Source organism: Salmo trutta, chromosome 2, assembly GCF_901001165.1.
Source record: "Salmo trutta chromosome 2, fSalTru1.1, whole genome shotgun sequence".
NCBI lineage: Eukaryota > Metazoa > Chordata > Actinopteri > Salmoniformes > Salmonidae > Salmo > Salmo trutta.
In genome coordinates, this window is record NC_042958.1 from 70,522,321 (window position 1) to 70,546,117 (window position 23,797).

General features: G+C 40.8%; 1 protein-coding gene across 6 annotated transcripts in view; it reads left to right on the forward strand.

Moving 5' to 3' along the window:
• Positions 1-23,797, forward strand: part of cmn (calymmin) — a 100,002-nt gene that overhangs the window by 43,016 nt on the left and 33,189 nt on the right. For 2 of the 6 annotated variants that reach the window (XM_029713350.1, XM_029713340.1), the window contains 16 exons: positions 174-218; positions 321-428; positions 668-724; positions 1,243-2,052; positions 10,093-10,413; positions 12,094-12,159; positions 13,699-13,749; positions 14,716-14,769; positions 14,872-14,937; positions 15,068-15,106; positions 16,380-16,463; positions 21,681-21,710; positions 21,819-21,866; positions 21,987-22,037; positions 22,139-22,207; positions 23,616-23,684. In XM_029713350.1, coding sequence (XP_029569210.1) covers positions 174-218; positions 321-428; positions 668-724; positions 1,243-2,052; positions 10,093-10,413; positions 12,094-12,159; positions 13,699-13,749; positions 14,716-14,769; positions 14,872-14,937; positions 15,068-15,106; positions 16,380-16,463; positions 21,681-21,710; positions 21,819-21,866; positions 21,987-22,037; positions 22,139-22,207; positions 23,616-23,684 — 1,968 coding nt within the window. The remainder of the gene's footprint in view (positions 1-173; positions 219-320; positions 429-667; positions 725-1,242; positions 2,053-10,092; positions 10,414-12,093; positions 12,160-13,698; positions 13,750-14,715; positions 14,770-14,871; positions 14,938-15,067; positions 15,107-16,379; positions 16,464-21,680; positions 21,711-21,818; positions 21,867-21,986; positions 22,038-22,138; positions 22,208-23,615; positions 23,685-23,797) is intronic. The other 4 variants (XM_029713358.1, XM_029713375.1, XM_029713367.1 and 1 more) reach the window with 4 other exon arrangements.

Genomic DNA, 23,797 nt, shown 5'->3' on the forward strand with positions numbered 1-23,797 from the left:
GGTTGTAACACAAAATGTGTAAAAAGTAAATGGGTGTGAATACTTTCTGAAGGCACTATCTGATCTGTTGAATAGGAAGTGTCTACATTATAACTATTATGGTGAATTTGCACTAGGTCGATTTAGGAATTTTCAGTAGGTCTAAATCGTAATTGTTTTGTTGTTATTTCCAGGTTATGGTGCTGGAGCTGGTGTGTCCAATGGACAAGGAGCTAATGGTAAGTCTACCCTGGAAGTTTGTTTAGATTCCATCCCAGGTAATACATGTATCTTCTTCATTGTGCTGTAGCAAATTGATATGTTACTGGTAAATGTTGTAGGTTATGGAAATGGATCACCTCAACCTCAAAATACTAAAGGTGTCGGAGCAGGTGCACCCATTGGAGGAACTAAAGTGTCAAATGGAGGAGCTAAAGCACCAAATGGTGGTAAGCATTCACTATTAAAAACTGAGATTGTGTAAATGTTAAGAACTGCGCACTGTATGTTTGAACATTTGTATTATTTAAAATAAAACATTTGCTCACTCTATCCGATGTTTGTCATTTTCCAATGTTTTGTCAATTGCCACTTTGATCTTGTTGGTTATTATGTTAGTCATAAGCAATGTATATTGTAATGCACACTGGATTTGTGAGTCAGTATTTTTAACTCTTGTGGTTCCTAGGGTATGGTGTTCCTGCTGGTGTACCCAATGGACATTTGGCTAAAGTAGTCAATACTGGTAAATGCTCCATGTTGTCTGATTGTGGCCTCAGCTTTTCCGTCTTAACCAGTTTGAGTCCATTTTGTTCTGTATGGTTGAGTTTATCTTGTATGTGGTTTGTCTCAGCATGTCTTACAATATGTGTCTTCTAATCTAATGTGGGTGAAACTAGTAGTATGGTGTTTAAAGCATGTTTTCATGTTCTTCTTGCATGTTGTAATTTGTGTCAATCGGTCTGTACTGTACAGTTTGTCTCAGAGTAACTGTACTAAGGTATTATGGTGCATGTGTTTCATTTTATAAGCAATAATTGAGCAGTATTGCGTTTCAGATTTCAAGCATGTCTTCCTGTTCTACTTATGCATGTGCTATATGTCTATCGTGGTTTGTGTTAATCGGTAAGACGTCCCCTGTTTGTTTTATCTCCTAAATTATTGTGTCAAGATACTGTCATACTGCATGTTTCACTGTTGCACTTTTTCACTGATTTAGTTATCTTTTTAGTTGGTACAAAGTTACTGTGTTTTGGTTCCCAGGTTATGGCATGCCAAATGGATACAGCATGTCAAATGGTCAGGGTACTAAAGGTGTTGGTGCACCGAATGGAAAGGGCCCCAAAGGTGAAGTTCTTACTCCTGAAGCACTAAGCCTTGCACCAGCACCCGAGCCAGGACTTGTAGTACCTGAGCCAACAAAGGGTGTAGCTCTAATCGTTCCACAAGGGAAGACATACCCTAAGCCAGCACCAGTTCCACAAGGGAAGCTTTTCCCTAAGCCAGTACCGGTTCCACAAGGAAAGACATACTCTAAGCCCGCACTAGAGCCAGCAATGCTTCCACAAGGGAAGACATACGCTAAGCCCGCACTAGAGCCAGCAATGGTTCCACAAGGGAAGACATACTCTAAGCCCGCACTAGAGCCAGCAATGGTTCCACAAGGGAAGACATACGCTAAGCCAGCACCAAAGCTTGCACCTGTCATTCCACAAGGAAAGCCGTGCCCTAACAAAGCACCGGAGGCAGCACCAGTTCCACATGGGAAGACATACCCGAAGCCAGCCCCAAAGCCAGCAGCTGTAGTACCACAGGCAAAGAGTCCAAAGCCAGCGCCAATTCCACAAGGGAAGCCGTACCCTGAGCCAGCACCTGTCGTTTCACAATGGAAGCCGTACCCAGAGCCAGCACCTGTCGTTTCACAATGGAAGCCGTACCTTATGCCAGCACCTGTGGTTCCACAAGGAAAGATGTACCCTAAACTAGCACCAGTGCCAGCATCACAGGCAAAAAGTCCAAAGCCAGTGGCATCAGCCGTGCCTCAAGGAAAGCGTCCCAAAATACCAAACATGGGTAAAACTCTACTATTCTCTGTATGTCCATGAGGTGGTGTGCCATGTTAATTGCATGCTTCATGTGTAGTTAGAATTTGTATCACACTGGCCAAGGGGTGTAAAAGCATCAGATTTTCTTAAAGCATGTGAGTAGCTAGCTATGGAAATAACCTGTATTGAAATGGAATATCCTCACACAAACAGGATAATGGTTTGGGATGTTCAATCAATGGAAGAATATTTTTAAACCAACCTTTACTTGCCGATTCTTCCTTCTCGACTTGGAAGGAACCGTTGTCTTCTGAATTCCCATGGCTAGTTGCAGGTGTATTTAGGAATTTAGGATATGCTCTGTTAAAACCTGTTGGGGATAGGGGCAGTATTTGCACGGCCGGATAAAAACCGTACCCGATTTAAACTGTTTACTACTCTTGCCCGAGAATATGCATATAATTAGTAGATTTGGATAGAAAACACTCTAAAGTTTCTAAAACTGTTTGAATGGTGTCTGTGAGTATAACATAACTCATATGGCAGTCAAAACACTGAGACAAATCCTAACAGGAAGTGGAATTCTGATGTGTGGAATCACTTCAAACCTTTGCCATTGAAACACACAGTGAGTTAGGATTCATTTTTCACTTCCCAAGGCTTCCACTAGATGTCAACAGTCTTTACAAAGTGGTTTGAGTGTTCTCCTGTAAAAACTGACCGAACGAGAAGGCTGTAAACTAGGTCACAGGCGGATGGCCATGTCTACTATGACGCGCATGCGTGTGGGGACCCTTTCTTTCCGAAACGTTTTATAAGACAATGCAATCGTCCGCCTAGAATATTATTGAAGTTCTGATTGAAAAAGGCCCTAAAGACTTATGCTATACAACGTTTGACATGTTTGAACGAACGTAAATACATTTTTTTTTGCTCTTTTGTGGCGACAAGTCCCGCGGGCTTCGGTACATTTTGAGTAGCCTACAGAACGCGCTAACAAGAAGGAGCTATTGGGACATAAATGATAAACTTTTTCGAACAAAACTACATTTGTTGTGGACCTGGGATTCCTGGAAGTGCCTTCTGATGAAGATAATCAAAAGTAAGTGAATATTTACAATAGTATATTTGATTTTAGATGGTTCCACGATGGCGCTAACCTGTATCGCCTAGCCTATTTTTCTGAGCATAGCACCTCGTTTATTGCAAAGTGTGATTTCCCAGTAAAGTTATTTTGAAATCTGGCAATGCGGTTGCATTCACGAGATGTTAATCTATTATTCTTTGAATGACAATATTATAATTTACCAATGTTTTCGAATAGTAATTTTGTAAATTGTAACGCTGATTCACCGGCAGCATTTGAAGGAAAATATTTTCTGAATTTCACCGCCACTGCAAAATGCTGTTTTTGGATATAAATATGAACTTGATAGAACAAAAAATGCATGTATTGTCTAACATAATGTCCTAGGAGTGTCATCTGATGAAGATTGTCAAAGGTTAGTGCATCATTTTAGCTGGTTTTCTGCTTTTGGTGACGCCTGTCTTTGCATTGACAAAACATTACACACAGCTATTTTCAATGTACTGTCCTAACATAATCTAACTTTATGCTTTCGCCGTAAAGCCTTTTTGAAATCGGACAACGTGGTTAGATTAAGGAGATGTTTATCTTTCAAAGGGTGTAAGATAGTTTATTGTTTGAGAAATTTAAATTATTCGATTTATTCTGTTTTGAATTTCGCGCGTTGTATCTTGTCAAGAAATCCCGTTAACGGGATCCGAACGGGAAGGGGTATCCCCAACAGGTTTTAAATGAAATAAATGTTTGTGCTATGAAGTAATCCAACAATGGACAGTGGGGTTTGCAATTATTGACACCCTTGATAAAAATTTGCAAAAATTACTCTAAAATAATTCAAATACTGAGCTATATTGTAGGCAAAAAAAATAGGGAAACTATTATTGTATACTCATACAATTGCTCATTGTGTACTCATACAAAATATAGGGGTCAAAATTGACACCCCTGTTTTCAATAACTTTCAATACCACACCTTGCGAGGATAACGACACAGACTTTTTCTAAAATGTTTTATGGTTTGGAGAACACATTGGGAGGGATCTTAGACCATTCCTCCATACAGAATCCTTCCAGATCCTTGATATCCTTCGTCTGCGCTTATGAACTACACTCTTCAATTCAAACCACAGGTTTTCAATGGGTTTCAAGTCCGGAGACTGAGATGGCCATTGCAAAATTTAGATTTTGTGGCCAATTAACCACTTCTTTGTTGATTTTGATGTGTGCTTGGGGTTGTTGTCTTGCTGGAAGATCCACTTGCAGCCAAGTTTCAGTCTCCTGGCAGAGGCAACCAGGTTTTTGGCAAAAATATCCTGGTACTGGGTAAAGTTCATGATGCCATTGACCTTAACAAGGGCCCCAGGATCAGTGGAAGCAAAATAGCCCCATAACATCAAAGATCCACCACCATATTTTACAGTAGGTACAGTAGTGGTTCTTCCTTTAATAGTTTTGAGCTGATGCCGTTACCGTTTGTGGTAGATGGTGACAGATTGTGGTAAATTTCGTCATTCTGGCAACAATGGCTGACACTTAAATAACATGCCATAGAATTTTGCGGCACCCCGCAAGCTGTGCTGCAGTATGCCGCAACTTTTAAAGGAAGAACCATTATGTGGTTATTTTCTGCTCATGCATTCTAATTTAGACGCCAAACCCACCACTGGTGTGCGTGACCAAAGAGCTCTATTTTCATGTCATCTGACCAAAGCCCCTGTTCCAATCCAAGCATGGTGGTGGATCTTTGATGTTGTGGGGCTATTTTGCTTCCAAGTGGCTCTTCCAGCAAGACAACCCCAAGCACACATCAAAATCCACAAATAAATGGTTAATTGGCCATAAAATCAACATTTTGCAATGGCCATCTCGGTCTCCGGACTTAAAACCCATTGAAAGCCTGTGGTTTGAAATGAAGAGGGCAGTCCATAAGCGCAGATGAAATATATCAAGGATATGGAAGGATTCTGTATGGAGGAATGGCCTAAGATCCCCCCCTAATGTGTTTTCCAAGTCATAAAACATTCTAGAAAAAGGCTCCATGCCGTTATCCTCGCAGGTGAGCTATTGAGAACAGGGGTGTCAATCATTTTTACTTCTACCTTTTCTCTGAGCAATTGTATTAGTATACAATATAGCTCAGTTTTTTAATTTGTTATTTTATACAGTCATTTTTGCTAATCTTTATCAAGAGTTTCAATCATTTCGGACCCCACTGTATAATGTATGCCACCATCTTTTCGAAAGCACAAATGTGCCTTCCAAGTTGAGAATTAAGGAAGTATCGCCAAGTTAAGGTTGGTTGAAAAATTATCTCCCTTGGATTGAACATCCCAAACCATAACGGCTGTTCATGGGAGGATAATCCATCACGTTACTGGTTATTTCCATAGGTAGTGAGTAGCTTCACCACTCAAATCTGGTATACTGTAAGTAGCATCATATATGGGTGCAAAAGCTGACACATTGTAGATTCCCAAATATAATTTTCTATCAGCAAAGGTCTAGCCAGTGATCATTTTCTGTACTAGGGACTGGATATCTATGATCCTTCTCTTTTTAGAAAGCACTGACTGGTCAGCAATATCCTGTGGACAGGTACCCCGACCACAGTCAAGCACTCTAGTCTGAAGTTTTTTACACCCCTTTTCCCATGATCGGAATATAGTCTACTACTATGGTACTCATGTTTTAATGCATTCTAACATGTGCTATGTTATACTACATGTATGGTCAATCTGCATCACTTGTTTCTAATTTGCTAGTCTAGAAATTGGCACTCAATGTCAGTCTATTGAGTTATTTAAGTATCGTTCAATGGATTACTCTATTCATCTTTCTTATTCTAGGATCAGCTGTTTTTCCTATGAAATGTCATTTCAAATGTTTTTTTCCCCCCCCATGGCTTCAGAAAGTATTCATTACAGTGGCTTCAGAAAGTATTCATACCCCTTGACTTATTCCACATTTTGTTGTGTTACAGCCTGAATTAACTACACCATAATGAAAACATGGTTTTAGAAATGTTTGCACATTTATTGAAAATATCTCATTTACATAAGTATTCATGCCCCTGAGTCAATACATGTTAGAAAAAGCTTTGGCAGTGATTAGAGCTGTGAGTTTTTATGGGTATGTCTTTAAGAGCTTTGCACAATATTTGTACAACATTTGCACCTTATTTTTATTTTTTTTATTCTTCAAGCTCTGTCAAGTTGGTTGTTGATGATTGCTAGACAGCCATTTAAGTCTTGCTATAGATTTTCAAGCAGATGTAAGTCAGACTGTAATTCGGCCACTCAGGAACATTCACTGTCTTCTTGATAAGCAATTCCAGTGTAGATTTGGCCTTGTGTTTTAGGTTATTGACCTGCTGAAAGGTGAATTCATCTCCCAGCGTCTGGTGGAAAGCAGACAACCTGGTTTTCCTCTAGGATTTTGCCTGTGCTTAGCTTCATTCAGCTTATTTTTTATCCTGAAACTGCTCAGTCCTTAACGATTACAAGCATACCCATAAAAATGTAGCCACCACTATGCTTGAAATTATGAAGAGTGGTCCTCAGTAATGTCTTGTATTGGATTTTCCCCAAACATAATACTTTTTATTCAGGACAAAAAGTGTATTGCTTTGCCACATTTTTTGCAGTATTACTTTAGTGCCTTGTTGCAAACAGGATGCATGTTTTGGAATGGATTTTTCTTTCTGTATAGGCATCCTTCTTTTCCCTCTGTCAATTAGGTTAGTATTGTGGAGTTACTACAATGTTGTTGTTCCATCCTCAGTTTTCTCTTATCAAAGCCATTCAACTCTGTAACTGTTTTAAAGTCACCATTGGCCTCATGGTGAAATCCCAGAGCGGTTTCCTTCCTCTCCGGCAACTGAGTGACTGGGTGCATTGATACACCATCCAAAGTGTAATTAATAACTTCACCATGCCCAAAGGGATATTCAATGTCGTATTTTTTACCATCTAACAATAGGTGCCGCCCTTTGCGAGGCATTGGAAAACCTCCCTGCTCTTTGTAGTTTAATCTGTTTAAAATTCACTGCTCCACTGAGGGACCTTTATAGAAAATCAATCAATCAATCAATAAAATGTATTGATAAAGCCCTTCTTACATTAGCTGATGTCACAAAGTGCTGTACAGAAACCCAGCCTAAAACCCCAACAGCAAGCAATGCTGGTGTAGAAGCACGGTGGCTAGGAAAAACTCCCTAGAAAGGCCGAAACCTAGAGAGGAACCAGGCTATGAGGGGTGGCCAGTCCTCTTCTGGCTGTGCTGGGTGGAGATTATAACAGAACATGGCCAAGATGTTCAAATGTTCATAGATGACCAGCAGGGTCAGATAATAATAATAATAATAATAATAATAATAATAATCACAGTGGTTGTCGAGGGTGCTACAGGTCAGCACCTCAGCAGTAAATGTCAGTTGGCTTTTCATAGCCGATCATTCAGAGTATCTCTACCGCACCTGCTGTCTTTAGAGAGTTGAAAACAGCAGGTATAGGACAAGGTAGCACGTTCGGTGAACAGGTCAGGGTTCCATAGCCGCAGACAGAACAGTTATAACTGGAGCAGCAGCACGACCAGGTGGACTGGGTACAGCAAGGAGTCATCAGGACAGGTAGTCCTGAGGCATGGTCCTAGGGCTTAGGTCCTGAGAGAAAGAGAGAGAGAAAGCGAGAGAGAATTAGACAGAGCATACTTAAATTCACACAGGACACCAGATAAGACAGGAGAAATACTCCAGATATAACAGACTGACCCTAGCCCCCCGACACAAACTATTGCAGCATAAATACTGGAGGCTGAGACAGGAGAGGTTGGGAGACACTGTGGCCCCGTCCAACGATACCCCCGGACAGGGCCAAACAGGCAGGATATAACCCCACCCACTTTGCCAAAGCACAGCCCCCACACCACTAGAGGGATATCTTCAACGACCAACTTACCATCCTGAGACAAGGCCGAGTATAGCCCACGAAGATCTCCCCCACCCAAGGGGGGGCGCCAACCTGGACAGGAAGATCACGTCAGTGACTCAACCCACTCATGTGACGCACCCCTCCTAGGGAATTACATGGAAGAGCACCAGTAAGCCAGTGACTCATCCCCTGTAATAAGGTTTGAGGCAGAGAATCCCAGTGGAGAGAGGGGAACCTGCCAGGCAGAGACAGCAAGGGCAGTTCGTTGCTCCAGTGCCTTTCCGTTCACCTTCACACTCCTGGGCCAGACTACATTCAGTCATATGACCTACTGAAGAGATGAGTCTTCAATAAAGACTTAAAGGTCGAGACCAAGTCTGCGTCTCTCACATGGATAGGCAAACCATTCCATAAAAATGGAGCTCTGTAGGAGAAAGCCCTGCCTCCAGCTGTTTGCTTAGAAATTCTAGGGACAGTAAGGAGGCCTGCGTCTTGTGACCGCAGTGTATGTGTAGGTATGTACGGCAGGACCAAATCGGAAAGATAGGTAGGAGCAAGCCCATGTAATGCTTTGTAGGTTGGCAGTAGAACCTTGAAAACAGCCCTAGACTTAACAGGAAGCCAGTGTAGAGAGGCTAGCACTGGAGTAATGTGATCAAATGTTTTGGTTCCAGTCAAGATTTTAGCAGCCGTGTTTAGCACTAACTGTGACGATCGTCGTAAGGAGTAGACCAAAGTGCAGCGTGTTGAGTGCTCATGATATGTATTATAATACTCAGAACACTATACAAAATAATAAACAAAGAAAAAACGAACTTCACGTTCTGCAGGCTTTACAGAGCTGTGCAAAAACAAGATCCCACAACTCAAGGAGGAAAAAAGGGCTGCCTAAGTATGGTTCCCAATCAGAGACAATGATGGACAGCTGCCTCTGATTGGAAACCACACTCAGCCAAAACAAAGAAATAGAAAAACTAGATTGCCCACCCCACATCACACCCTGACCTAACCAAACTAGAGGAAAATAAACGTCTCTAAGGTCAGGGCGTGACACTAACTGAAGTTTATTTAGTGCTTTATCCGGGTAGCTGGAAAGTAGAGCATTGCAATAGTCTAATCTAGAAGTGACAAAAGCAAGGATACATTTTTCTGTATCATTTTTGGACAAGGTTCCTGATTTTTGCAATATTACACAGATGGAAAAAGCTAAATAATAATAATAATAATAATAATTGTATGTGTGGGGTCCAGAGATGAGGTAGTCATTCAAAAATGATGTTAAACAGTATTATAGCGCACAGTGTGAATCCATGCAACTTATTATGTGACTTACTAAGCACATTTTTACTCCTGAATTAATGTAGGCTTGCCATAACAAAGGGGTTGAATACTTACTGACTCAAGACATTTCAGTTTCTCATTTTTTATAATTTAATATTTTGAAAAATGTAATCCCACTTTGATATTATTGGGTATTGTGTGTAGGCCATTGACAAACAAATATCAATTTAATATATTTTAAATTCAGGCTGTAACAAAACAAAATGTATGTCTAAATCTGTTGACATGTTTTATTACCGTGTTTAACATTGTCTGCTTTAGTTGGTGGTGTTTGCTTAAGTTTAGACAATGAAAGCTTTGACAGTGCCTGTATTTACACATTTTGGGCTGAATCCTAACTTGAGATCCATGCAACCAAGTCAGACTTTTGCATAGATCATACATTGAAATGATGTCAATGAGAAATTTGTACAAAGTTTCAAGATAGGGGTGCGGATTTCATGTTGGGTTTCCACCCTGTGTGTTTTCAGTGTTTACAATGTGCAATTTTTTTGCATACCATGGTTGTTGTTCACTAGGGGACTGTCATAGTTTTTTGTGTCCACCAAAATGTTGATGTTCTAAAAAGAAGAGCCTTATGTGGGAACTTCACTGGGAATGTTTAATTTTAGGCAAATAACTAAAACCAGATGACCGTTGACATTATATCTGTTTACAATTTCAAACTAAAATGACCAGTGGCTGTAAGTGGTGATGACCTTGTGGCCCTTAGGTTATGTCACTGGAAGTGAGGTCCCTGAGAAAAAAAATGGTGGGTCGGGCACACCTCCTGGGAAAGGTGATTGGGGCGTAGACCCTGAACCTCAGGTGCCTAAAAGTACTGGACCCATGGTTACAAAGGTTGTGCCTGCGTTGGTACCTGAAACGATGGCAGCTAAAAACACTGGTCCCATTGTCCCTGGAGAAACCCTGACTAAAAGTGCACCAGGGGTGGCACCGGAAGAAGTGAGCAATAAAAGTGAGCCTGCAGTTGTACCTGAAAAATCAGCAGTGGAACATGAGGTGCTGGAATCTAAAGTTGGGAGTCCACCTGGTAAACTAAAACTTGATATTGTTTGTGTCTTTGGATGTGTAAGTGCTGTCATATAAACACAGTGTATGTTTGTCACATAATCACTGGTCCTTGCATATGTCTACACCTGCCCCGCACCTGTGTAATGTGTAGTGCATGTGTATGTACATGTCAAGTCTTCTGTTTGTCTTGTCAACAAGTTCATAGTTCATCACATGTTGCTGGCATCCATATGGTATCATTTATGCCCCTGTCAGGTCTGTTTGAGTGTGTCACATTATTTATTTTGAATTGTTTTAGTGTGTTGGTTGTCATATTAATTGTATGTTTTTGTTGCATGCTTTCTTGTGGTGTTGGCTTGTCGCCAAATACTTTAAGAAAATGTAGGTTTATTAATGTCATATGTTTTTTCTTATTGCACTTCTCATGTGTTGGTCTCTTGCAACTTCCACTGGTGCACTGCTGCATCCAATGTTACTGGACATGAATAATCTAAATGATACCATAGAGATTGTAGGTTCAAGTATTTGTTTGATGTTGAGTATGAAGCCTGTGGTCTGTCTGTCTATGTAGTCATTGGTTGTTACAAGACATCTCTTTGTGTTTCCCTAGTTTGAGATCAGTTTCAATCAACGTTTTAAGTATGATTACTGGCGGTTATTTGTCTTGATAAATCTGTGGTGTAGCCTAATATTTCTCTGCGAGTAAGTTGAGGGATATATGTTGAGGTCGGCCTTGCCAGTCTTGTTTTATTGATACCGTTGTGACCCCTAGTAGATGGTGAAGGAGCTGGGAACCCCAATGGCAATGGGCAGGGAGCTAAACCAGCCAAACCTGGTAAACATCAGTTACTAGTAATATCAAGTAAAATATACAGTACCATTACACCCATAGATAAATACAAGTATAACTAATGTAGAAATAGTTTGCTACCCCAGCACCGCAATTTAATTGTGCTATTAGTATAATTATAGTTAGGTTTTGTCATTTTATTCATTTGTTAACTTGAATACATGGCATTCTATTTATATTGCATTTTTCTGACATGGATATTCTAGACTTTGGACCATCAGGAGTGCCAAATGGACAATGGGTGAGAATACCCAGTAAACCAAGAGTAGTATGTGTTATTCACAGGCGATCTGAATGGCATTTGTTAAACAATGTGCCATGATCACCTCAACCTAAATGGTTTAAAGTACATGCTGTTTTCTGTTTTTGTCTATTTGTGCAGTTCATGTTTTTGCATGGATATTGTTGTTTGATCTGACATGGTAACAACTGTTGGAATGTCTTTGTTATTGTACGGTGAATGTTGAGTCTCACTCTGAGTGCATGACCTTTGACTCATGCTGCTTGTGACCCCTCTTCCCTAGATTGTTCACGTTGAGAACCTACGATGTGTCCTACTTTGTTGACCTGTGCTGGTGGAGGAATTGTTCATTTATAGTGCTAAACCTAACTTGAACACAATGATAATAATATACGACATGTATAGGAGTTACCCATTTGTAGAACAGTTAACTCGTACCTGATTTCACTTCACATGTTATTTAAGGTTATGGTCCAGGGGCTGGTGTCCCCATTGGCTTGGGTGCTAAACCCAATGGTAAATTTGCCCTAGAGCCTAATATCATACATTATTGTGCATGCCATGAATGAGGTCTTCAACACACTCAGCTTTCTGTGTATGATGATTAGGTTACGGAGGAGGAACTGGTGTAAATGGAGGTGGTGCCCCCAATGGCTATGGCGCAAAACCCAATGGTAAATTGTTACTGGTTAATCGAAGCAGTAATAGTAGCTATTTATTATAGATTATTTAAAGATGAACGTTACCACGTAGGCCCACAACATAACAGTCACTCTTATACAGTGCATTCGGAAAGTATTCAAACCCCTTCCCTTTTTCCAAATGTTGTTACATTACAGCCTTATTCTAAAATTGATTAAATAGTTTTCCTCATCAATCTACACACAATACCCTACAATGACAAGGTGAAAACAGGTTTTTAGAAATGTTTGCAAAAACAGCAATACCTTATCTACAGAAGTATTCAGACCCTTTGCGATGAGACTCGAAATTGAACTCAGGTGCATCCTGTTTCCATTGATCATCCTTGATTCTTCTACAACTTGATTGGTGTTCACCTGTGGTAAATTTAATTGCTTGGACATGATTTGGAAAGGCACACACCTATCTATATAAGGTCCCACAGTTGTCAGAGCAAAAACCAAGACATGAGGTCGAAGGAATTGTCTGTAGAGCCCGAGACAGGTGTGTTGAGGCACAGATCTGGGGAAGGGTAATAAAAAATGTCTGCAGCATTGAAGGTCCCCAAGAACACAGTGTCCTCCATCATTCTTAAATGGAAGAAGTTTGGAACCACCAAGACTATCCTAGAGCTAGCTGTCCGGCCAAACTGAGCAATCGGGGGGAAAAGGGCATTGGTCAGGGAGGTGAACCCGATGGTCAGTCTGACAGAGATCCAGAGTTCCTCTGTGGAAATAGGAGAATCTTCCAGAATGACAACCATCTCTGCAGCACTCCACCAATCAGGCCTTTATGGTAGAGTGGCCAGGGGGAAGCCCCTCCTCCGTAAAAGGCACATGACAGCCGGCTTGGAGTTGCCAAAAGGCACCTAAAGGACTCTCAGACCATGAGAAACAAGATGCTCTGGTCTGACGAAACCAAGATTGAACTCTTTGACCTGAATGCCAAGCATCACGTCTGGAGGAAACAGAGCCCGGACAACGCTCCCCATCCAACCTGACAGAGCTTGAGAGGATCTGCGGAGAAGAATGGGAGAAACTCCCCAAATACAGGTTTGCCAAGCTTGAAGCGTCATACCCAAGAAGACTCAAGGCTGTAATCGCTGCCAAAGATGCTTCAATAAAGTACTGAGTGAAGGGTCTGAATACTTATGTAAATGTGATATTTCATATAATAATTTTTGTACATTTGCAAAAATTTCTAAAAACCTGTTTTTGCTTTGTCATTATTGGGTATTGTGTGTAGATTGATGAGGGGGGAAAATGTCATCCATTTTAGAATAAGGCTGTAACGTAACACAATGTGGAAAAGGTCAAGGGGTCTGAATACTTTCCGAGTGCACTGTATGTGGTGCCGGCAATATAATACCCAATGCTGAATTCATTATAGAAGAACTTTGGCAGAGATAATCGTGTGCAGGAGTTGTCTTTTATAAGTGTTTTTAGTGGGGGGTTTTGTAAAAAATTTTACATTATTGTGCATGCTATCAATGAGATCTTCTACACACTTGGATTTCTGTTAATGGTGAATAGGTTACGGTGTCGGAGCCGGTGCACCAAACGGACGTGGAGCAAACCCCAATGGTAAATCTACTCTGTCTTGTGTGCTTTTAAGCCTAAACAAAACGTTTGTCATTTCATGGTGGCATCAGGTTTTCCAGTGCAATTAGGATGAAGGTTCATATTTTTTTTGAGCTGTTGTCTTTGTCGATTTTAATGGTTTGTGGGAGTTGACTTTTTATATTAAGTTTAGTTTTCATCATACATTCTTGTGCATGCCATTAATGAGGTCTTCCACACACTAAGATTTTGGTTAATGGTCATTAGGTTACGGTGCAGGAGCTGGTGTACTAAATAGAGTTGGTGTCCCCAATGGCCATGTTGCTAAACCAAATGGTAAATTGCTACTGTTTTGAAGAAGTCATATGTGGTTCTTGGAATAAAACCCCCAGTGTTGAATTAATTATCAAAATGATTTATTGTTGATGTTTCAGTCTTTGGTCACATACCTAAATGTTGACATGTGCAAAGGTAATAAAGTGTGCAGGAGTTCTCTTTTATATTTTAAATTACAGTTTTCATCATACGTTCTTGTCTGTCTTTTACTATTTTATGATGGCACCAGGTTTCATATTTTTTGATGGGGTGTTGGTGTTGTCAATTTGCATGTTTTAAACGTGTGTGTGTGTGTGTGTGTGTGTGTGTGTGTGTGTGTGTGTGTGTGTGTGTGTGTGTGTGTGTGATGTATTTGTTTCTAACCCATTTATTGACTGTGTGCAATGCACTCATTGGCTCTGTTTTGGAAATGCCTTTACGGATTGTCTTTTTAGAGGCTTCATTTCAAGTAAATCTGTGTGCCCTGACTGAATAAATGCATTTTACTAGTGTCATTGGCCACAATTTAGCTCCATATGCGTCTCCGATTTTGCTCAATTTAATGTAAGTGTTTGTCCATGGTTCAAGCACCATTTTCTATTGCACTCAGTAACTAAGTTCTGCTTTTTCAGATATTAGGTAAAAGATATTCAGACTGTGATATATTTGTTGTAGGATATGGAGCTGGAGTATATCCAAATGGAGGGGGAGCTAATGCACCCAAACCAGGTAAACGCCTTGTTTTAAATAAGTTATGAGCCTTGCAACCTTTCTAACACCTGGCAGTGTTTTTTCTAAAGTGTGTAGTAAATGTTGTCTTGTGATCCATAGGTAATGGTGCTGTTGCAGGGAGCTATAACCCTGTTGCTGCCGGCTATGGATATGGACCTGGAGCAGGTAATATCAATACTCACTGTAGAATGATTGTGAGTGTGAACCATTTCCATTTTTGTACTGAAGAAAACATGTTCAATATAGGCTACTAAATGTCCTAATATAAATTCCTCAATGGATTTTCTTTGTGCAGGTGAAAATCCTTTTGCAGGGAAACCCAAACAACATAGTGGTGAGTACCCAGCTAGCACACAACATTCTAAGAGATCATGCCCAAGCGAAAAACAATTAATTGTATTATATTACAAGTATACTTAAATATACAAAACATTAAAATAATATACTTTAAATATGAGATGTACTTCTAGTATATCTTACGTATACTATAAATATAATATAATTACACTTCAACACACAAAAGTTTACTTTAAATTCTGTTTTTTCTGTTTTTTCATATACTATGAATATACTATTATCAACCTTCAATACACTTATTAAAAGTGTACTTCAAATTCATTGTTTTTCAGTCTTAAAGTATACTATATGTTCCCTATCATTAAACTTAAACACACTCATTAAAACTGTACTAAAAATTCAAACGCTTTAATTGTAATTTAGTATATTAATTCTAAATACACTTTTGAAGCATATATTTCTTTCAAAAGGAAACTCTGCTTGTGAGTGATCAACTACACAGTGCCTTGCAAAAGTATTCATACACCTTGTATTTCTTCACACTTTATTGTGTTAAAATTGATTTGTCATTTGTTGTCAACAATGAACTCAAAATACTCATGTCAAAGAGGAAGAAAAAAAGTTTGATTAATAAAAATGTGATAACTAAAGTATAGTTGTTGCATAAGCATTCAGAACCTTTGTTTAGGCAAGCCTAAATTATGCTGAACAAAAATATAACATGCAACAATTTCAAAGATTTTACTGAGTTACAGTTCATATAAAGAAATCAGTCAACTGAAATAAATTCATTAGGCCCTAATCTATGGATTTCACATGACTGGGAACAAAGATATTCATCTGTTGGTCACAGATAAATTGCAACAAAAAGGTAGGGGTGTGGATCAGAAAACCAGTCAGTATCTGGTGTGACCACCATTTGCTTCATGCAGCGCAACACGTCTCCTTCACAGAGTTGATCAGGATGTTGATTGTGGCCTGTATAATGTTGTCCCACTCCTCGCTGCCAAAGGTGTTTCAAGCATGTATTGTCTCAAGGAGCTGAATACTTTAATTTTATCCAATTGTTCAGAGAACTTTAAGAAATGTCATTCTTTTATAGGAATTTCAGTACTTCAACGTAATGTTTCCTAGAGGTTCCCAAAGGTTCTATTTAAAAACATCTGACTATATTCTGGGAACGTTCTCCAAAATGTTGTGACATTACGGATGTTCCAAACCTATATTTTTGGACAATGTCATTACTTCAACAGAACATTTCATACAAGTTCTCATATGGTTCTATTTAAAAATGTGTTTTACTATTGTAGGTTATGGTCAAGGTGTCTACCCTGGAGGTGGTTATGGATATGGCGCAGCTGCAAATGGAAATGGCTACGGTGCACCTGCAATTGGTAAGTTTAGCATTGCAGGCTACTGCATGTTTGGACATTGAAGGGACACCGGTCTTGCCCTCATGTGGTAACTTTTTTTTCTTACCATACAATGCATTTGGAAAGTATTCAGACCCCTTGAACTAATCGTTTCTATGCGACACGGCCACGTGTAGAAGAATTTTTCAATATCACAGTTGTCATGACTTTACCTCCTGGGTGAGAATCGTAGAGAGCCCCCCCTCTCTCCCACCAGAGGGGGGGGAGATAGGGGGGTTCTAGGACTTTAACGACTGGTTGTCAACTTCCTCTCTTGGGCACTGCAATATGGAGAAGTCAAAAATCCCACACATTTGTGTGTAGAGAGAGACTCTGCCCCAAAACTTTAAGAGATTTCACAATGTATATGTCAGAGTTACATCTAAATGTTGTAAAACTTATATGATTAAATATGAAACTAGTTGTGAAAAGATAGCAATGTGATTTTAACCTTCTAAATGAGAAATTGTATTTCATATCAAGTTTTATCCAGTCATTAACCACGCCCACGTGAGAACAGACATTATGCCGCCGTGATGGAACGCCCCCTTTGACCAGAGCGCTTTAAAAGGACTCGTGACAAAATTTTACATTAGACCAAGCAGGCGGACAGTGTAAGCCGGACATCACGAATGGTTAGACTCTACTCGACCAGACAGCGTGGAGCGGTGGCTATACGGCTGACAAATAGTTTAAAACTACTAGACCAGTATATGTGCAGCGCGAGCTGAATACGTGACAAATGGTCTAAAAATACAAAACCCTCTGAAACTAAATAGAGAAGAAGACTAGACATGCACTGCCTGCAGCTTTGCATGTAAAGTAGTCTAGAACTTTAACCAAATGCACGAGGAAGATCTTTACAAACGATCAATGGAACGTCTGATGTATCCAGTCTAACGGACACTTCCAGAACAAAGAAAGCTACTACTACAACTACTAAGGACATAGTGATCTCTGGTGGACCACCAGAGACTTACACAACCAGAGACCTTCTGTCAAACTATTCGTCAGACGAATCGGGCAATTTCAACAGAGAGACAACAAAGACATACAAGCGTAAATATTTACATTGCATTTCTAAATCCGAATTAGCGGTTGTTAGGGTGCTAAATATCCATATTTACGATGAGCGTATTATTCAACTGTATGTACGATAGTTGAATAACTTTGTCTCTCCTTCTCCTGCTATTTCTTTCCCCACCCCTTTCAATATGTAACCTGCCGTCATATCGAGTTAGTCCACTAGGGACTTTTCATTGTTAGTAATCAATGTATAATCTATCGTGTGTGTGTGTGTGTGTGTGTGTGTGTGTGTGTGTGTGTGTGTGTGTGTGTGTGTGTGTGTGTGTGTGTGTGTGTGTGTGTGTGTTTATGTAATTCTGTGTGATTATTTGGTAGTTAGTAAATAAATGATTAGGCCTGAGTCATGTAGACTAGGGTTTATGCAGATTAATAGAATATTACGACGTTCAGAATGAAACTGATATGAGGTAATAATAATTCATGCATGACTAATATGATAACGATATATTCTAATATTCTTGAGTTAATTCGGGAAACGGTAACTTATTAAAAAAATTGTGGTGCCCATGATTGATTAATTTAATCACAAACAGTTAATTAATTTAATAAGTCATTGCATTAATGATAGTCATGACACAGCACATTCGCAAAGTATTCAGACCCGTTCCCTTTTTCCACATTGTTACGTTACAACCTTATTCTAAAATGGATTAAATAAAAAAAAATCCTCATCAATCTACACACAATACCCCATAATGACAAAATTAAAACAGGTTTTAATTTTTTTTTGCAAATGTATTAAAAACAAAAAACAGTTAACTTATTTACATAAGTATTCAGACCCTGCTATGAGACTCAGGTGCATCCGTTGATCATCCTTGAGATGTTTCTACAACTTGATTGGAGTCCACCTGTGGTAAATTGAATTGATTGGACATGCTTTTGAAAGGCACACACCTGTCTATGTAAGGTCCCACAGTTGACAGTGCATGTCAGAGCAAAAACCAAGCCATGAGGTCGGAGGAATTGTCCATAGAGCTCCGAGACAGGATTGTGTTGAGGCATAGATCTGAGAAAGGGTACCAAAATGTCTGGAGCATTGAAGGTCCCCAAGAACACAGTGGTCTCCATCATTCTTAAATGGAAGAAGTTTGGAACCACCAAGACTCTTCCTAGAGCTGGCCGCCCCGGCCAAATTGAGCAATTCGGGGGAAAAGGGCCTTGGTCAGGGAGGTGACCAAGTACCCGATGGTCACTCTGACAGAGCTTCAGGGTTCCTCTGTGGAGATAAGAGAACCTTCCAGAAAGACAACCATATCTGCGGCACTTCACCAATCAGGCCTTTATGGTAGTGGCCAGACGGAGCCACTCCTCAGTAGAAGGCACATGACAGCCCGCTTGGAGTTTGTCAAAAAGCACCTAAAGACTCTCAGACCATGAGAAGCAGGAGTCTCTGGTCTGATGAAACCAAGATTGAAGTCTTTGGCCTGAATGCCAAGCATCACGTCTATAGGAAACCTGGCACCATCCTTACGGTGAAGCATGGTGGTGGCAGCATCACGCTTTGGGATTGTTTTTCAGCGGCAGGGACTGTGAGACTAGTCAAGGATGATCATTCTTGGACTCTGTATACTGTTTTTTGTCAAATCAAAATGTTATAAAAAAATATTTCAAAAAAGAATGTCAAATCAGGTACTATAATCAAGCCACAATTTTCTGTGAATATCTAAAGGATCACAGATCATTACACATTATAGTTAAATCCAGCACATACAGTGCCTTCGGAAAGTATTCAGACCCATTTACTTTTTCCACATTTTGTTAGGTTACAGCCTCATTCTAAAATTGATGAAAGAGTTATTTTCCTTCATAAAATAAAAAATGTATTTGTCACATGCGCCGAATACAACAGGTACAGTCAAATGCTTGCTTACAAGCCCTTAACCAACAATGCAGTTTTAAGAAAATACCTAAAAAAAAAGTAAGAAATAATTAAAGAGCAGCAGTAGAATAACAATAGCGGGGCTATATACAGAGGGTACCGGTACAGAGTGAATGTGTGGGGGCACCGGTTAGTCGAGGTAATATGTACATGTAGGTAGAGTTATTAAAGTGACTATGCATAGATAATAACAGAAAGTAGCAGCAGTGGGGGTGGGGGCAGGAAATGCAAATAGTCTGGGTAGCCATTTGATTAGATGTTTAGGAGTCTTATGGCTTGGGGGTAGAAGCTGTTTAGAAGCCTCTTCAACCTAGACTTGGTGCTCCAGTAGCAGATAGAACAGTCTATGACTAGGGTGGCTGGAGTCTTTGACAATTTTAGGTCCTTCCTCTGACACCGCCTGGTATAGAGGTCCTGGATGGCAGGAAGCTTGGCCCTGGTGATGTACTGGGCTGTACACACTACCCCCTGTAGCGTCTTGCGGTCAGAGGCCGAGCCGTTGCCATACCAGCTAGTGACGCAACCCGTCAGGGTGCTCTCGATGGTGCAGCTGTAGAACCTTTTGAGGATCTGAGGACCCATGCCAAATCTCTTCATTCTCCTGAGGGAGAATAGGTTTTGTCGTGCCCTCTTCACGACTGTCTTGGTGTGCTTGAACCATGTTCGTTTGTTGGTGATGTGGACGCCAAGGAACTTGAAGCTCTCAACCTGCTCCACTACAGCCCCGTCGATGAGAATGGGGGCGTGCTTGGTCCTCCTTTACCTGTAGTTCGCAATCATCTCCTTTGTCTTGATCACGTTGAGGGAGAGGTTGTTGTCCTTGCACCACACGGTCAGGTCTCTTCTGACCTCCTCCCTATAGGCTGTCTCGTTGTTGTCGGTGATCAGGCCTACCACTGTTGTGTTATCGGCAAACTTAATGATGGTGTTGGAGTCTTGCCTGGACATGCAGTCATGAGTGAACAGGGAGTACAGTAGGGGACTGAGCACGCACCCCTGAGGGGCCCCCGTGTTGAGGATCAGCGTGGCGGATGTGTTGTTACCTACCATTATCACCTGGGGGTGGTCCTGATAGGCTCGTGTCACAGGGCAGCTCTTCCCGCTGTAGTCTGTAATAGTTAGCAAGCCCTGCCACATCCGACGAGCGTCGGAGCCGGTGTCGTACGATTCAATCTTAGTCCTGTATTGACACTTTGCCTGTTTGATGGTTCGTCGGAGGGCATAGCAGGATTTCTTATAAGCCTCCGGGTTAGAGTCCCACTCCTTGAAAGCGGAAGCCGTACCATTTATCTCAGTGTGGTTGCCTGTAATCCATGGCTTCTGGTTGGGGTATGTACGTACAGTCACTGTGGGGACGACGTCATCGATGCAATTATTGATGAAGCCAGTGACTTATTTGGTGTCCTTCTCAATGCCATCGGAAGAATCTTTGAACATATTCCAGTCTGTGCTAGAAAAACAGTCCTGTTGTTTAGCATCTGCTTCATCTGACCACTTTTTTATTGACTGAGTCGCTGGTGCTTCCTGTTTAAATTTTTGCAATACCCCATAATGAGAAAGCAAAAACGGGTGTTAACTTTTGTCCTCGGAAAGTATTCCTTATTCTAAAATGATTATTTTAAAATACACCTCATCAATCTACACACAATACCCCATAATGACAAAGCAAAGGTAAAACCTGTTTTTGCTTTGTCATTATGAGGTATTGTGTGTAGATTGAGGTGTATTTATAAAAGATTGAGGTGTATTTATAACAGGAATGAGGTGTATTTAACAGATTGAGGTGTATTTATAACAGGTAAAACCTGTTTTTGCTTTGTCATTATGGGGTATTGTGTCTAGATTGATGGTGTATTTTTTGTCACCGACAACTGGTTTTACCTATTTTTGCTTTGTCATTACGGGTATTTTATGTCGATTGATGAGGTGTAATTCTTTTTTTAAATCATTTTAGAATCATTTTAGAAAAATAGTCAAGGGATCTGAATTCTTTCCGAAGGCACTGTATGTGCTAGATTTAACTATAATGTGTAAAATGACCTGTGTTCCTTTAGATATTCAGAGAAAAATTACGAATGATTATAGTACTGGATTTGACAATTCATTCATATTTTTTTTTTTTTACAGTAGAACATTTTGATTTGACTAAAAACCAGTACGTTGAGTCCAAGAGTGAGTGCCCTAGTTTTCAAAATAACAGTGAATGTCAAACGTTTCATCTTTCTATCAAGGTGTGCCTGCTGGTATGGAGGGAAAATCAGGTATGTAGGCTACTATATGTCCTAGACAAATACAACATCAGTCCTAGCCTCCCACCATGTCAAGCAATCAATCCATGCCAATGAATGAATCCATACATCCTAATGCAGGTGGGGTTGGTGCAGGACTTGGAGAGCCTGCAAATGGTGGCAAATATGGTGAGAAGGGCCCCCTCAAATTTTAAGAACAAATGAGTGCATGACAACACTGAATGGATCAGAAGAATACTATAAAAACAAAATCAGAATTGCCTGCATTCCCCTCATTTTCTTTTACAGGTGGTTCCGGACCTTATGGCGGAGCACCAATCATTCCTGCTGGACTGGATGGTAAGATTACACTCATATCTACACACAGTGCTTATCTCATGTACAGTGTGGGTGTACACTCATATACACAGTAGCTGAAATGCATCTCTCCTCCTTGACAGGAACAAGTCAGTTTGAACCTCAACCCGCTGGCCTACGTCCTGATGGAAAATCAGGTGGAATGTATGGTGGTGAGTTGGTTGTACACAAACACATTTTCTTCAGGAAATGTACCTTTTCTAGATAATATGTAAACGTCCCTTTTTCAGGACCCTGTCTTTCAAAGATAATTCGTAAAAATCAAAATAACTTCACAGATCTTCATTATAAAGGGTTTAAACACTGTTTTCCATGCTTTTAAACAATTAATGAACATGCTCCTGTGGAACGGTCTTTAAGACACACAGCTTACAGACGGTAGGCAATTAAGGTCACAGTTATGAAAACTTAGGACACTAAAGAGGCCTTTCTACTGACTTTGAAAAACACTAAAAGAAAGATGCCCAGGGTCCCTGCTCATCTGTGTGAACGTGCCTTAGGCATGCTGCAAGGAGGCATGAGGACTGCAGATGTGGCCAGGGCAATAAATTGCAATGTCCGTACTGTGAGCCGCCTAAGACAGAGCTACAGGGAGACCGGACCGACAGCTGGTCGTCCTCGCAGTGGCAGACCACGTGTAACAACACCTGCACAGGATCGGACATCCGAACATCACACCTGTGGGACAGGTACAGGATGGCAACAACTGCCCTCACCAGACATCACCGGTAACAATGTCGCCTATGGGCACAAATCCACCGTCGCTGGACCAGACAGGACTGGCAAAAAGTGCTCTTCACTGACGAGTCGCGGTTTTGTCTCACCAGGGGTGATGGTCGGATTTGAGTTTATCGTCGAAGGAATGAGCGTTACACTGAGGCCTGTACTCTGGAGCGGGATAGAGTTGGGGTGGTGTGTCACAGCATCACCGGACTGAGCTTGTTGTCATTGCAGGCAATCGCAACGCTGTGCATTACAGGGAAGACATCCTCCTCCCTCATGTGGTACCCTTCCTGCAGGCTCATCCTGACATGACCCTCCAGCATGACAATGCTCGTTCTGTGTGTGATTTCCTGCAAGACAGGAATGTCAGTGTTCTACCGGATCTCAATCCCATTGAGCACGCCTGGGACCTGTTGGATCGGAGGGTGAGGGCTAGGGCCATTCCGCCCAGAAATGTCTGGGAACTTGCAGGTACCTTGGTGGAAGTTTGGGGTAACATCTCACATCAAGAAATGGCAAATATGGTGCAATCCATGAGGAGGAGATGCACTGCAGTCCTTAATGCAGCTGGTGGCCACACCAGATACTGTCTGTAACTTTTGATTTTGACCTCCCCTTTGTTCAGGGACACGTTATTCCATTTCTGTTAGACACATGTCTGTGGAACTTGTTCAGTTTATGTCTCAGTTGTTGTATCTTGTTATGTTCATACAAATATTTACACATGTTAAGTTTGCTGAAAATAAACGCAGTTGACAGTGCGAGGACGTTTCTTTTTTTGCTGAGTTTATGTGTAAAATTTAAATGGAGTTTGCCCTTTTGCTCTGTCGATCACAGGATTGGGTGGGCCATATGGTGGTCAGCCCCTCGGAATGGGCCCAGAGGCAACATCTCAGACCAAATATGGTGAGTGAGTTACTTGAGTTACAAGATTTAGGCTCAGGGTTGCATTTCTCCAACGATACATATTTACAGGAAAATAATGAGAAACAGGAAGATAAGTGTATAACTGATGCTGC